Source organism: Saimiri boliviensis, chromosome 11 (genome assembly GCF_048565385.1).
Source record: "Saimiri boliviensis isolate mSaiBol1 chromosome 11, mSaiBol1.pri, whole genome shotgun sequence".
NCBI lineage: Eukaryota > Metazoa > Chordata > Mammalia > Primates > Cebidae > Saimiri > Saimiri boliviensis.
The window spans coordinates 19,145,451-19,160,682 of record NC_133459.1 but is presented as its reverse complement, the minus strand read 5'-3'; the positions used below and the strand labels follow the sequence as shown (position 1 = coordinate 19,160,682).

The 15,232-nt window shown below is 41.2% G+C and overlaps 1 protein-coding gene across 13 annotated transcripts in view; it reads left to right on the top strand.

Annotated features, from left to right (window-relative positions):
* The window catches only part of HP1BP3 (heterochromatin protein 1 binding protein 3), a 45,151-nt gene extending 30,396 nt beyond the window's left edge, over window positions 1-14,755 (top strand). For 11 of the 13 annotated variants that reach the window (XM_074380225.1, XM_039473917.2, XM_074380222.1 and 8 more), the window contains 5 exons: window positions 2,211-2,301; window positions 6,880-7,039; window positions 9,202-9,313; window positions 11,846-11,959; window positions 12,390-14,755. In XM_074380225.1, coding sequence (XP_074236326.1) covers window positions 2,211-2,301; window positions 6,880-7,039; window positions 9,202-9,313; window positions 11,846-11,959; window positions 12,390-12,684 — 772 coding nt within the window. In that variant the 3' untranslated portion in view covers window positions 12,685-14,755. Of the gene's footprint in view, window positions 1-2,210; window positions 2,302-6,786; window positions 7,040-9,201; window positions 9,314-11,845; window positions 11,960-12,389 lie in introns of those variants that run through there. The other 2 variants (XR_012512323.1, XM_074380228.1) reach the window with 2 other exon arrangements.
* The last annotated feature ends 477 nt before the right edge of the window (window positions 14,756-15,232 follow it).

The following is a 15,232-nucleotide window of genomic DNA, read 5'->3' as shown; positions in this document are numbered from 1 at the left end:
TAGTAAAGACGAGGGTTTTGCCATGTTGGTCTGGCTGCTCTTGAATTCCTAACCTTGTGATCCACCCACCTGATCTCACACTCATTTATTACCGTCAGAAAGGCACAAAGCCATTCATGAGGAATCTACGCCCATGACCCAAACACCTCCCAGTAGGCCCCAACTGCAGCATTGGGGATCCCATTTCACTTTTATCTTCCTTGCAACCCCCAAATATCTGAGACAGGTCTTAGTCCATTTAGAACGTTGTTTTTTTTAGAACGTTGTTTTTTTTTCCCCAAGGTTAAGGATATGCTGTGACACAGCCTCAGGAGATCCTGACAATATGTGCCTAAGGTGTTCTAGGCACAACTTGGTTTTATACGTTTTAGTGAGACAGGGCACATTAATCTATGTAAGGTGTACATTGGTTTGGTCTGGAAAGGTGGGACAACTCAAATCAGGGAGGAGGCTTCCAGGTGATAGGTAGATAAGAGACAGTTTAATTCTTTTTGAGTTTCTGATTAGGTTTTTCAAAGGAAGCAATCAGTTATGCATTTATCTCAGTGAGCAGATGGATGACTCGGAGTTCTGTCTGACCTTTGTCCCAAGGAAGAACTACGTGTATTGGGTACATGGAGACTCTGAGTTGGCTTTGAAGAAGGTGTCTTTTGAAATTTTCTAGGGTAATTCTGTCATATTGCGTTAGAAATCAAATGTTAAAATCTACAGCCAGGCATGGTGAGTTACGCCTGTAATCTCAGCAGTTTGGGAGGCCTGGAGTTCAAGACCAGCCTGGGAAATGTAGTGAAACCCCACCTCTACCAAAGAAAAAAAGCATGGTGGTACACACCCATACACCCAGCTAGTCCCAGCTACTTGGGAGGTTGAGGCAGGTGGATTGCTTAGGCCTAAGAGATTGAGGCTGCCTTGAACCAGGATTTGCCATTGCACTGCAGCCTGGACAACAGAGTAAGACTGTATTAAAAAAAATTTAAAAAAAAAAAATTCTTATGTAAGCTGTAACTCATACTCTCTTTGTAGTTTTTCTCTGTTTATGTCCAAAAGTGAGCATAGCCCAAGATGCTGTACCTGTGCTTTTCTCTAAACATACTTATTTGGAGAACTCTTCGATTCTTAAATTTAAACCAGTTATTTCAAGAGTTCTCTTGATTTTCTTAATTCCATCTATGCATTTCTTTTTTTTTTTTTTTTTTTTGAGACGGACTTTTGCTCTTGTTAACCCAGGCTGGAGTGCAATGGCGCGATCTCAGCTCACCGCAACCTCCGCCTCCTGGGTTCAGGCAATTCTCCTGCCTCAGCCTCCTGAGTAGCTGGGATTACAGGCACGTGCCACCATGCCCAGCTAATTTTTTGTATTTTTAGTAGAGACGGGGTTTCACCATGTTGACCAGGATGGTCTCGATCTCTCGACCTCGTGATCCACCTGCCTCGGCCTCCCAAAGTGCTGGGATTACAGGCTTGAGCCACCGTGCCCAGCCCCATCTATGCATTTCTAATAGCCTGGTGTTCATAGCTGGCCTCAGAGAATTCCAGAGTTGGATGAGACTTCTAAGATATCCATCCTTTGCTTAATTACTCACTTTGATCACTGTTGTGGTCCAGTGGCAATCAGTGGTGGGTTTTGAGAGTGCTTTGGCAGTTTAGAAATTGGTTCTAGCCAGGCGCGGTGGCTCAAGCTTGTAATCCCAGCACTTTGGGAGGCCGAGGCGGGTGGATCACGAGGTCGAGAGATCGAGACCATCCTGGTCAACATGGTGAAACCCCGTCTCTACTAAAAATGCAAAAAATTAGCTGGGCATGGTGGCGCGTGCCTGTAATCCCAGCTACTCAGGAGGCTGAGGCAGGAGAATTGCCTGAACCCAGGAGGCGGAGGTTGTGGTGAGCCGAGATCGCGCCATTGCACTCCAGCCTGGGTAACAAGAGCGAAACTCCGTCTCAAAAAAAAAAAAAAAGAAAGAAAGAAAGAAATTGGTTCTATACGGTATGAGATTCTGTATGTATAATGACTTAGCTTCTTTACTTGAAAGGAAAGAGTACCTCTTGTTAAGAATGCCAGCAGTTCGTTACTACTTTTTTCATTTTACCAAACTAATAAAATAATAATCAGAACTCTGGATCTGGAAAAAAAAACCCTGGATTTATTTCTTTACATCTTTCTCTTATTAATGTATTTATCACTGTTTTTTGTTTTTTGTTTTTTGTTGCAGGCCCCAGCTGTTGAAGAATGCTCTGCAGAGAGCAGTAGAGAGAGGCCAGTTAGAACAGATAACTGGCAAAGGTGCTTCGGGGACATTCCAGGTTAGAGACCAGAGGATTGATTGTGAAGAAGTGCTTCTTAAAGATTTTGGTTTCAGGACCTCAGTATACTGTAAAAATTTATTAAGGGGGTCAGACATGATGGCTCACACCTATAATCCCAGCACTTTGGGAGGCCAAGGTGGGCGGATTATGAGGTCAAGAGATCATGACCATCCTGGCCAACATGGTGAATCCCCTCCTTTACTAAAAGTACAAAAATTAGCTGGGCGTGGTGGCTTGCATCTGTAGTCCCAGATACTCTGGAGACTGAGGCAGGCACTCCAGCCTGGTGACAGAGTGAGACTCCATCTCAAAAAAAAAAAAAAAAAATTTATTGAGGACTCCCGAAGAACTTTTGTTTATGTGGGTTAGAAATTGACACGGTAGCCGGGCGCGGTGGCTCAAGCCTGTAATCCCAGCACTTTGGGAGGCCGAGGCGGGTGGATCACGAGGTCAAGAGATTGAGACCATCCTGGTCAACGCGGTGAAACCCCGTCTCTACTAAAAATACAAAAAATTGGCTGAGCATGGTGGCGCGTGCCTGTAATCCCAGCTACTCAGAAGGCTGAGGCAGGAAAATTGCCTGAACCCAGGAGGCGGAGGTTGCGGTGAGCCGAAATCGCGCCATTGCACTCCAGCCTGGGTAACAAGAGCGAAACTCCGTCTCAAAAAAAAAAAAAAGAAAGAAATTGACACAGTGCCGGGTGCAGTGGCTCACACCTGTGATCCCATCCAGCACTTTGGGAGGCTGTGGATCACCTGAGGTTAGGAGTTCGAGACCAGCCTGGTGAAACCCGTCTCTACTAAAAATACAAAAATTAGCTGGACGTGGTGACACACGCCTGTAGTCCCAACTACTTGGGAGGCTGAGGCAGCAGAATCACTTGAACCCGGAAAGTGAATTTCTTGTACTATGTTACCTTAAAATTCATTGAACTTTGAATAGATGTTTTAATCCTGCATAATTTTATAGCATGGTACATTGGACATTTCAAAAATAGTGGCTTACATAAATTTTCCAAATGTTGGCATTTCATTATATATGATAACAAAAATCGCAATCAATCATTGGTATTGGCCACTGATCTTATAAGAACAGTATTTAAGTATTGGGAAGATAACAAACTCACAGTGATGAACACAGGTTTTTCAGAATTTAAATTTTCTCTTGAAAGGTTGAATTTTATCATTGGCAACAAATAACGTTATGTTTTGACATGACAGACTCTTCTAGTTCGTTTTCAAGATACTGTCTACCTCATAACCAAGTGTCTGAATAATGGTAGTTTAGCTGTCAGTTATTTCTTCAAGAAAAAAAAAACATTCCAAGAAAAATGTAGCTAATTCAGCTCTTAACTCTAATAATTACACAAGTGCTTTTCCTGGATACCGTCATGTCTACATATGTAGCAGATATGGGTTATATGTTGCTGTTTCATCCCATAAAATATTCTAAAGACACATATTCAAAAGTTGAGATTTAATAAAATAATATTTAGTACTTTATGAAGGGCATTCCTAAGTGAATTGGTTCTCTTTTTTTAAACCGTAAGTCCATAGTAATAAAGAAGACAGTAACCACATTTTTTGCCTCTGCCTTGATCTGTGGTAAGCTGACGGCCGTTTTACCCACCATTGCTTCTGCACCATCAGTGCAAATGTCAAGACAGTGGAAAGGCCAGATGTAGTGGCTCATGCCTATAATCCCAGCATTTTGGGATGCCATGGCAGGAGAATCAGTTGAGGTCAGAAGTTTGAGGCCAGCCTGGCCAACATGGTGAAACCCCGTCTGTACTAAAAATACAAAAATTAGCCGGGTGTGGTGGCAGGCGCCTATAACCCCAGCTACTCAGGAGGTTGACGCAGGAGAATCGCTTGAACCTGGGAGGTAGAGGTTGCATTTGGCCGAGACTGTGCCATTGCACTCCAGCCTGGGCAACAGAGCGAAATTCTGTCTCAAAAAAAAAAAAAAGTGGGCTGGGCGCAGTGGCTCAAGCCTGTAATCCCAGCACTTTGGGAGGCCAAGGCGGGTGGATCACAAGGTCAAGAGATCGAGACCATCCTGGTCAACATGGTGAAACCCCATCTCTACTAAAAATACAAAAAATTAGCTGGGCATGGTGGCACGTGCCTGTAATCCCAGCTACTCAGGAGGCTGAGGCAGGAGAATTGCTTGAACCCAGGAGGCGGAGGTTGCGGTGAGCCGAGATCACCCCATTGCACTCCAGCCTGGGCAACAGGAGCGAAACTCCGTCTCAAAAAAAAAAAAAAAAAGTGAAAAAGCAAATAACATCTTAAGATTTTGTTTTTCTGTTTGGGTTCGTTGTTTTTTGAGACAGAGTCAAGCTGTAACACCAAGGCTGGAGTACAGCAGTGCCATCTCGGCTCTGCAGCCTCCGCCTCCCAGGGTCAAGTGATACTCCTGCCCCAGTTTTCAGAGAAGCTGAGACTACAGGTGGCTGCCCGGCTAATTTTTGTATTTTTTTGTGGAGAAGAGACTTCACCATGTTGGCCAGGCTGGTTTCAAACTCCTTACCTCAAGTGATCCGCCCTCCTCTGCCTCCCAAAAGTGCTGGGATTACAGGTGTGAGCCACCGCGCCTGACCCATCTCAGTTTTATTATGCAAATAGTTTTGACCTTGGAGATCTTCTGAAAGGGTGTCAGGAACCCCAGAAGGCTGTAGACTATTCTTTGGGAACCACTAACCAGTTTTGTGGAGCATTTCTGATTTTCTCCTTTTCCTTTTTTGCTTATTACTGCTAACCTTTGTTCCTGCACCTTTCATTTTCAAAGTATGTTATGTAATTTCCTTTTGTATGATCCTGTAAAATATTTTTTAGTTTGTTTATTTTCAGAGATAGGGTCTTGGTCTGTCACTCAGGCTGGAGTACAGTGATGTAATCATAGCTCACTGTAGCCTCAACTTCCTTGGCTTAAGCCATCCTCCCACCTCAGCCTTTCATGTAGCTAGGACTACAGGCATGCCATCATTCGTAGCTAGTTTTTTTTATTTTTAGTAGAAAGAGGGTCTCGCTATGTTGCCCAGGTTGGTCTTGAACCCTTGGCCTCAAACAGTGCTCCCTCATTAGCCTCCCAAAGTATTGGGATTACAGGCATGAACCACTGTGCTCCCTGATACCCTAAATATTTATCAGAATTTTTTTTTGCTATTTTCCTCATAGGATTGAAAGGTCTATTTATTATTTTTTTGTAACTACAGTTGACCCTTGAACAACATAAGGGTTAAGGGTGCAGATACCCCATGCAGTAAAAAATTCGTGTATAATTTTAGATTCCCAAAAAACTTGACTATTAATAGCCTACTATTGACCAGAAGCCTTAATTGCTAATACATATTGTGTATGTTGTATATATTACTAATGTACTCTTACAACAAAGCAAGCTAGAGAAAAGAAAATGTTACTGAGAAAATCCTAAGAAAGACAAAATATGGCCTGGGCGTGGTGGCTCATTTAAGGGAGGCCAAGGCAGGCGGATCTCCTAAGGTCAAGAGTTCAAGGCCAGCCTGACCAGTGTGGTTAAACCACATCTCTACTAAAAATACAAAAATTAGCCCTAAGTGTAGTGGTGGGCGCCTGTAATCCCAGCTACTCAGGAGGTTGAGGCAGGAGAAACGCTTGAACCCAGGAGGCAGAGGTAGCAACAAGCAAGACTGCGCCTTTATACTCCAGCCTGGGTGACAGAGTGAGACACCAACATCTTAAAAAAAAGAGAAAATATATTTACTGTTCATTAAGTGGAAGAGGATGATCATGAATGTCTTTATCCTTGTCATCTATGAGTTGAGTAGGCTTAGGAGGACAAGGAGGTGTTGGTCTTGCTGTCTTGGGGTGGCAGGCAGAGGCAGAAGAAAATCCACATATAAGTGGACCAGCACAGATAAAATTGTGTTGTGTTCAGTGGTCAGCTGTGCTTCATTTTCTTGAGAAAAATGAACTATTCTCAAATGAAGGAATTTTTTTTTTTTTTTTTTTGACAGAATCTTGCTCTGTCACCCAGGCTGGATGCAGTGGCATGATCTCAGCTCACTCAACATCTGCCTCTTTGGGTCAAGTGGTTCTCCTTCCTCAGCCTCCCAACTGACTGGGACCACAGACACCCATCACCACACCCAGCTAATTTTTTTTGTATTTTTAGTAGACATGGGTTTTTGCCATGTTACCCAGGCTGGTCTTGAACTCCTGGCCTTCAGTGACTGCCTGCCTCTGCCTCCCAAAGTGTTGGGATTACAGGCATGAGTACCCAGCCAAAAGAATCTTAGTTTATTAAGGATATAACTGGTTGACCTGCTTTTTGGGGTACAGTTGTTGGTATCTTTGGGTTAGGCTGGATGGAGGGTAGATGGAAGGAGAAAATATCCATGAGAGGGTTGGGACTTCTCAGTTAGAATGAATACCTGGTGAATGGGAAGAGAAAGTCCCTAAGCTGACAATTTATTGTAAAACGTATCTGTGCTAATGCAGGAACTCCGACCCACCTGGTGCAGAGGAGTCTTGTCTTGACCTGCTTTGGGAGAGTGTTGTCTTGATGCTTTTCTCTTCCTCCTTGGAAAACAGCTGAAGAAATCAGGGGAGAAACCCCTGCTTGGTGGAAGCCTGATGGAATATGCAATCTTGTCTGCCATTGCTGCCATGAATGAGCCGAAGACCTGCTCTACCACTGCTCTGAAGAAGTATGTCCTAGAGAATCACCCAGGAAGCAATTCTAACTATCAAAGTAAGACTCAGTTGTGTATATTTAACTGGGATTAGGAGAATTTTCTTTAGCAAAAACCATAGCGATCATGCTATTAATGTGAAAGTATTAACTACTGACTGTGAAAACCAAGAGAGAACAGCTTTACAAATTTAATATTTACAAAAAGAAAAATAATCAAAACTGAATTCTTTATTTAAAGCATCTGCTTATAAGAAGTTGGTTTACTTTACTGTGAAGATTTTTCTGATACTTATTGTAATTTAGATAAACCTCTATGTTGAAAGCACCTCTGAATTATAGTATATTTTTTTCTGCTTTGTAATGTTTACCTAAAACATCTCATTTTACTTTGAAACTAAGCCAGAATTTTAGAATACTTACCACTTAGATTATTTCTTACTGACTTAAGCCACACATCAGAAAATACTTTATTTCAGTAAAGTATATTTACTCTAGGAGGTGGTGATTTGAGATGAGACACCCTGCTTTATCAGCATTATCACGTATGGATTGGTGAGACTGGGTGACTTCTCAGTGAACTACTAGAAGAGGCAGTGATGTAGGGTGAGGGATATTGAAATAAAGTTTAACAGAAGAAGACAAGCCAGAATATGTTATTGTAAATAAAAAGGTAATTTTGATGTCTTAATATTGACTTTTAACATATGCAATATGTTTTGTTATGGTTTTTGTTTTCAGAGACAGGATCTTGCTTTGCCTCTACTAAAAGTGCAGTGGCTCCTTCATAGGTCACTGCAGCCTCAAACTGCTGGGCTCAGGTGATCCTCCTACGTCAGCCTCCTCAATAGCTGGGACTACAGGCATACACCACCACACCTGGCTAATTTTTAAATTTTGGGTGGTCTTGCTATGTTGCCCAGGCTGGTTTCAAACTCCTGGCCTTAGTGATCTCAAAGTGCTGGGATTAGAGGCATGTGCCACTATGTCTGGCCAGTATGTATTTTTAAACATTATGAAGGAATGCTTTTCTGGTTATTTTCTTCTTACCTACTTTGAAAACTGCTGTTTTTATCTTTTCTTCTTATACATACCGTATATATGCATATTGATCCTTTTAGACTACTTCATGATTTTCTGTTTCCAAATGTTTTAAGAGAAGATGAATTTGGTTAAGAAGCCTTTCAGTTTCACTGATATTCATAGCTGTTTTTTGGATACTGAATCACCATAAAATTTGGATATGTCTTTGTAAGAAAGATGAGAATGAAAGAATTCAGGAGCCAGCATACTGTTTTGTTACTGTTTACTGATTTTTGAAAAATTGGTTCTGTTCTTCTTGATAAGATACTCTCCTACACTGGGCACAGTGGCTCACACCTGTAATCCCAACACTTTGGGAGGCCAGGGCAGGCGGATCACAAGATGAGGAGGTCAAGACCATCCTGGCCAACATGGTGAAACTCAGCCAGGCCTGGTGACGCGCACCTATAGTCCCAGCTACACAGGAGGCTGAGGCAGGGGAATCGCTTGAACCTGGGACGTGGAGATTGCAGTGAGCCGAGATCACACCACTGCACTCCAGCCTGGTAACAGAGCAAGACTCCATGTCAAAAAAAAAAAAAAAAAAAAGATTTTCTTCTAGATAATTATCAATACCTATAGGTACACAATAGATGTTTAAATAAATCGAAATATCCAGTATCTCACAAGATTAGGCCTGTCTTGAATGAATGAATCGAAATAAATATTTAGTTTTAGGTCTGCTGTTTATGTGCTTCCTTAGAGCAAGTCAGTTTGACTCAATGGTCTCTAATGTGTCTTTTCATTATAACACTTGCCAGGTCTGGTGGCTCATGCCTGGAGTCCTGGCACTTTGGGAGGCCAAGGTGGGAGTATTGCTTGAGCCCAGGAGTTTGAGACCAGCCTGGACAACATAGTGAAACTCAGTCTCTATATTTTAAAAAATTAAAAAATACGTGTGTGTGTGTGTGTGTGTGTGTGTGTGTGTGTGTGTGTGTGTGTCCGTGTGTAACTTAACTTGCCAAATTTAGGAGCACTAAATAAATGGTGAGTTAAATACCTTTGATTCACTTAGTATATGTCAATTACTGTATGTGACAGGACATTAAGTTGATGCCAATTGATGGGCATCTGTTTGTGGTTTAGGGAATTATCTAGTCTGAATAACTAGATAACTTTTTCTGAATTTTTTTGTTCAGTGCATTTGCTGAAAAAAACCCTACAGAAATGCGAAAAGAATGGATGGATGGAACAGATCTCTGGGAAAGGTTTCAGTGGCACCTTCCAGCTCTGTTTTCCCTATTATCCCAGGTAAGCACTTAGCCTGTAACAGATCACTGTAAATTTATAATCTTGATTCTAGGTTACACACTTTATTTAACTTATTTTACCCTCATTACTGTTACAGTGAACTGGAGATACAGCCGTCCTTTGTTATGTATGGGTGATTGGTTTCAGAATTGCCCACATACCCAAATATGCATGTACTCAATCCTTTGGAATTCATGTTTCTGAAAAGTCTGTCCTATTTGCCTATTTGTTGTGTTTTTTGGTTTGTTTTAGGTTTTCGTTTTGTTTTTGAGATGGAATTTTGCTCTTTGTTGCCCCGGCTGGAGTGCAGTGGTGTGATCTCAGCTCACTGCAACCTCTGCCTCCTGGGTTTAAGTGATTGTCTGTCTTAGCCTCCCAAGTGCTGGAATTACAGGCGCCTGCCACCACACCCAGCAAATTTTTGTTATTTTTAGTAGAGATGGAGTTTCACCATGTTGGCCAGGCTGGTTTTGAACTCCTGACCTCAGGTGATCTGTTGGCCTCTGCCTCACAAAGTACTAGGATTACAGGTGTGAGCCATCACGCCTGGCCAAGTCTATCCTCTTCGTATGCAGGCTTCACATCCTTCGAATACTGTACTTCTAATCTGTGTCTGGTTGAAAAAAATCCACATACAAAGTAGGCTCATGCATTTCAAACCTGTGTTCAAGGGTCAACTGTATTTGAAAATAAAGATGACTTAAAGCAGTATTAGTATGAAGCAAAGGTTTTTGTATAAGAATGGGGGTTTTCACTAGAAATCAGATTATTTGAGATCCTTGGATGGTCATTTTGATGTTTGTTTCTTCTTTATTGAGTAAATGATAATGACAGGTTATTAGAGGATTATGTATAAGTTTTTGTTTTTGTTTTTTTGAGACAAAGTCTCACTCGCCCAAGCTGGAACAGTGGTGCAATCTCGGCTCACTGCAACCTCCAGTTCCTGGACTCAAGTGATCCTCCCACCTCAATTTCCCAAGTAGCTGGGGCTACAGGTGCACGCCATCACACCTGGCTAATTTGTGTTTTTTGTATCGATGAGGTCTTGCCGTGTTATCTAGGCTGGTATTGAATTCCTGGGCTCAAGCAGTCCTCCTGCCTCAGCCTCTTAGAGTGATAGGATTAGATGTATACATTTTAATTGTCCAATACCAAGTGGGAAGAACTTTGACTGTTTCCAAGAATCTTAACTCTGCCTTAATACTGTGAAGACGGGCACTTATTTGAACACTTGTCTCTTGTAAATATCTTTTTTATTCTTTGAAACAAAAAAATGTGGGCTGGGCAGAGTGGCTCACGCCAGTGATCCCAGCACTTTGAGAGGCCGAGGCAGGCGGATCACCTGAGGTCAGGAGTTCCTCCCGACCAACATGGAGAAACCCCATATCTCGTAAAAAAATACAAAATTAGCCGGGCATGCTGGTGGATACCTGTTATCCCAGCTACTCAGTAGGCTGAGACAGGAGAATCTCTTGAACCTGGGAGGCGAAGGTTGCACTGAGCCAAGATTGCACCATTGCACTCCAGCCTGGGCAGCAAGAGCGAAACTTCATCTCAAAGAAAAGAAACAAAAAAATGTATTGAGCGCCTCCTGTGGGCCAAGCATTGTTTCATGCGCTGGTACTAAAGCCTTTTGATTTCTAGTAAAGTACATAACATACACCACTGAGACCCTATTTTATTTAGCAAGACTGTCGTGTAACTTTCTTTTATTTCTATACAAACATAAGTGTTACTTGGCTGAATATATGTTTTATGAATTTTTCAAACATTAAACATTAAATGTAATTCCCAGAGTCACACACACAAATGTTATAGTCTGCCAGGTGTGGTGGGATGCACCTGTAGTCCTAGCCACTTTGGAATGTGAGGTTGGAGGATCCCTTGAGCTTAGGAGTTTGAGTCCAGCCCGGGCCACATAACAAGACCCTGTCTCTTAAAAATAAGAAACACATACACACACACACACACACACACACACACACACACACACACTCTCTCTCTCTCTCTGTATGTTATCATTTAAGGATGTTAATCAGAGGAATCAAGATTCATACCATTAAGGACAAAGAGTTTAGGAACCGCTTGCCAAATTTCTCTAAAGCTTTGAAGAGATTTAAGACTTTGAAGTCTTCTTTTTTTTTTTTTTTAAGACTTGGGAGGCCTTTTGCCAGTATTGTGAAGGTAAAGTGTGTATTGCTATGCAGACTGTTCATTGCTGTGTACTGATTGACTAATACAGTGCCAGACACAGGAGTTTAAGTAACTGTTTACTAAAGAAATTGATTGTGGGTTAATTTTATTAAATAGTGGATATAGAATTAGGTATGGTCCAGGACTTTTATAGTTTTGGCATAACTTTGTATGTATTTTCAAAACAGGGTAAATTGTAACCGGATATATGTAACCTAACGGCATTTTTGGGAGGGGTGGGAAGAAGTGGGTAATGTCCAGGTAGGAGTACCTAGGTTCACATTGTTTTTCTTGTCCTTTGTGAGAACTTGTGTTTTACCTAATTTTTTTTCTCCATAGTCCAGGAGTTCTATTTCCAAAGAAAGAGCCAGATGATTCTAGAGATGAGGATGAAGATGAAGATGAGTCATCAGAAGAAGACTCTGAGGATGAAGAGCCACCACCTAAGAGAAGGTGTGTTCATATGAAAATCCCTCATAGGGAGGACACTGAAAATGGTACTAACAGGAGGGGCTGAAGCCAAAAAAGTGTTTCAGAAACTCTGGATCCTTCTCAGGTTCTTTACATAAATTTGGATTTATCTTCTCCCTTGAAAATCAAGGGCTCCAGACTTTTAGAGCAAGTGTTTATATATATATCCATAGTTTAGTTATTCAAAGAAAAATAATTTCATATTTCCCTAGGAAAATGTCATAAAATTATGTCTAGGATTTATGAATTGGTTAAATTTATATATAGTCCTCTAGTAAAAAATTGTCACATTCCTATTCTTAATATAAGTGACCACTTTGTATACCAGTTCCCTTTAGAAAGCATCTGGTTGTCCCAGCAAAACAAATCTCTTATGTACTAAGTGATAGCCTTTGCCCTTTGGTTCTCACAGGTTGCAGAAGAAAACCCCAGCCAAGTCCTCGGGGAAGGCTGCATCTGTGAAGCAGAGAGGGTCCAAACCTGCACCTAAAGTCTCAGCTGCCCAGCGGGGGAAGGCTAGGCCCTTGCCCAAGAAAGCCCCTCCTAAGGCCAAAACTCCTGCCAAGAAAGCCAGACCTTCACCCACAGTCATCAAGAAACCTAGTGGTGGCTCCTCAAAGAAGCCTGCAACCAGTGCAAGAAAGGAAGTGAAATTGCCGGGCAAGGGCAAATCCACCATGAAGAAGTCTTTCAAAGTGAAAAAGTAAATTTTATAGGACAAAAGGGTATCATGATGAAATTCAGAATCTTATTTTCTAAGGTCAGTGTGCATTTGTTTAGTTTTGATGCTTTTCAAATTACATTATTTTCCTTCCCTATGAGCACTGTAGGGAGGGACTATAAAGAAACCAGTTAGGCATTTGCTAGCTTTAGGTGCTGTTCTTGGTGCCTGCCTTTTCCCTTGTTCATTTAAATTTCTGCAATAATCCTGGACTTTTCCTAACTATATAATCTATACCTGTCCTTTTTCTCCCCCTACCCCAGCCCCCTATCGTTTTATGGTCAGCTTTGCCTTTTTTTCCCTTCCAATTTTATCTAAACAGTTGCAAAGATTTTTATATTTTTAGAAAGCATAAAGAACGGTGTGCCAGTCAGGTGCTGGAACTAAAAAGGAGGTGCAGTATAGCACTGACTGAGTTGTAAAGCCTCCTGCCTGGAGAATTCAGTTATAGCTGTAATAATTAATCTTATTTATAAAAACCACTCCACTAACCTTTTCTCTCCAACTGTAAACACAGAGACAGCTTTGGGAGTAAGCCAAAAACAGTGTGATCTCAATTAAATTTTGAAGGTATATAACTCCTTTCGGCTATTTTTCATATTGATGAATTTCTAGGTATTTTTCACTGGCCCAAGGCATTACATTCCCTTAACAGCAAGCACAAGTTCTCTATACCGCTTGTTTTTTTGTTGTTGTTGTTGTTTGAGACGGAGTCTTGCTCATGCACCCTGGAGTGCAGTGGTGCAATCTTGGCTCACTGCCATCTCTGCCTCCTGGGTTCAGGCAATTCTCCTGCCTCAGCCTCCCAAGTAGCTGGGTTTATGTGTGTTCTCCACCACACCCGGCTAATGTTTGTATTTTTAGTAGAATGGGGTTTCACCATGTTGGCCAGGCTGGTCTCGAACTCCTGACCTCGGGTAATCGACTGTCTCAGCCTCCCAAAGTTCTGGGATTACAGGAGTGAGCCACCATGCCCAGCCTATACCACTTGGTTTTTGACTGGAAGGGAAGTACAGAAATACATTGATTTTTGTGGTGTTTTGGTGTCACCTGTGTTACCAAAAATCAAAACAAATCTTTTTTTTTTTTTTTTTGAGACGGAGTCTCACTCTGTCTCCCAGGCTGGAGTGCAGGGTATGATCTCGGATCACTGCAGCCTCCGCCTCCCAAGTTCAAGCGATTCTCCTGCCTTAGCCTCCTAAGTAGCTAGGACTACAGGCACATGCTACCATGCCCGACTAAATTTTTGTATTTTTAGTAGAGATGGTTTCACCATGTTAGCCAGGATGGCCTCGATCTCCTGACCTCGTGATCTGCCTGCCTCGGCCTCCCAAAGTGCTGGGATATAGGAGTGAGCCACCTCACCCAGCCCAAATCTTCTTGATCATGTTTAAATATATTTTTTAATATTTGGAGCATGAGTTGTCACTTCTTGTTTGCCTTTTTTATAAGGAAATGTTGGAGAGTTACATCATTGCCAACGTAGAAATGTTAAGTGGAAAAATATACAATTTGCTAAAATAAATGAGATTCCACATTCATTTGTGGTTTTTTTTCCCCCCTCCTTTCTTTCCACAGCACTTTTGATATCAAGCAAGTGGCTTTCTTTTTGAGATATTAAAAAGAAAAGAAAAAAAAGTAAATGAAGCCCAACTACCTTTCTTTCTTGTATTTGTTTTAGTATTGTGAAGTTGTGTTAAATAGTACTAGCTAGAAATACCAATTTCTGGTTATCATTTCTCTTCCCTGTGGCACTTGACATTTTAATTGTCTTAAAGTTTTTGAAGTACATCTGGCCCTCCTGAGTACTGCCAGAGGCAAAAGATGTTTGTTTCTTACTCATTCCGCTTTTGTCTCCTGGGATCCCTTCTGTAGCCTAAGTATGGCTGGGAAATGGACTTGAGGAGTTTGGCTTGAATTAGAGCATAATCATCTGTGATCCCATCATGAGTTCATTGGAATTTGTGTTGCATGTAAGGCAATCTTTCCTGTTGTAAATCTTCCTTTTTTTATGTACATATATTTTGAAAAATATGAATAAACATGAAATTTTAAAAGCTGCTCAACTGTAGCTTATATTTAAAAGTTTGCTAGTATAGTATATCCTCAAAAGTACAAGTGTTGCCCTCACTTTTAAGTCTTTCCTACTCTTTGAAATGAACACCATTGTTTTCCTTTTTAAATACAAGCTCTAGCTTGTGAATTCTTACAGAGGGTAAATGACGTTTTCCAGATACATTGAATGATAATTACATAATGAATCAAAGGTTTAAAAATCATTTTGTATTTTATTAAGGATTGTTTTCAAGATCATAGAGTACAATCTTTCATGGTCAGTAAATGTTCAATATTCAGATAAGTCCATGGACTAGAAAAAATTACAGTACTATAAAAGATAACAGATAAACCCTAGACATTAAATTCTAGAAAGTAATTGTAATTTCTCTTGTGCTCGTTAGCAAGTAACGATTCTTAATAGTATGGTACCTGTGCTCAGAATTGTGTACTCTTCTGAAATCAAAGTTAGGAGATTT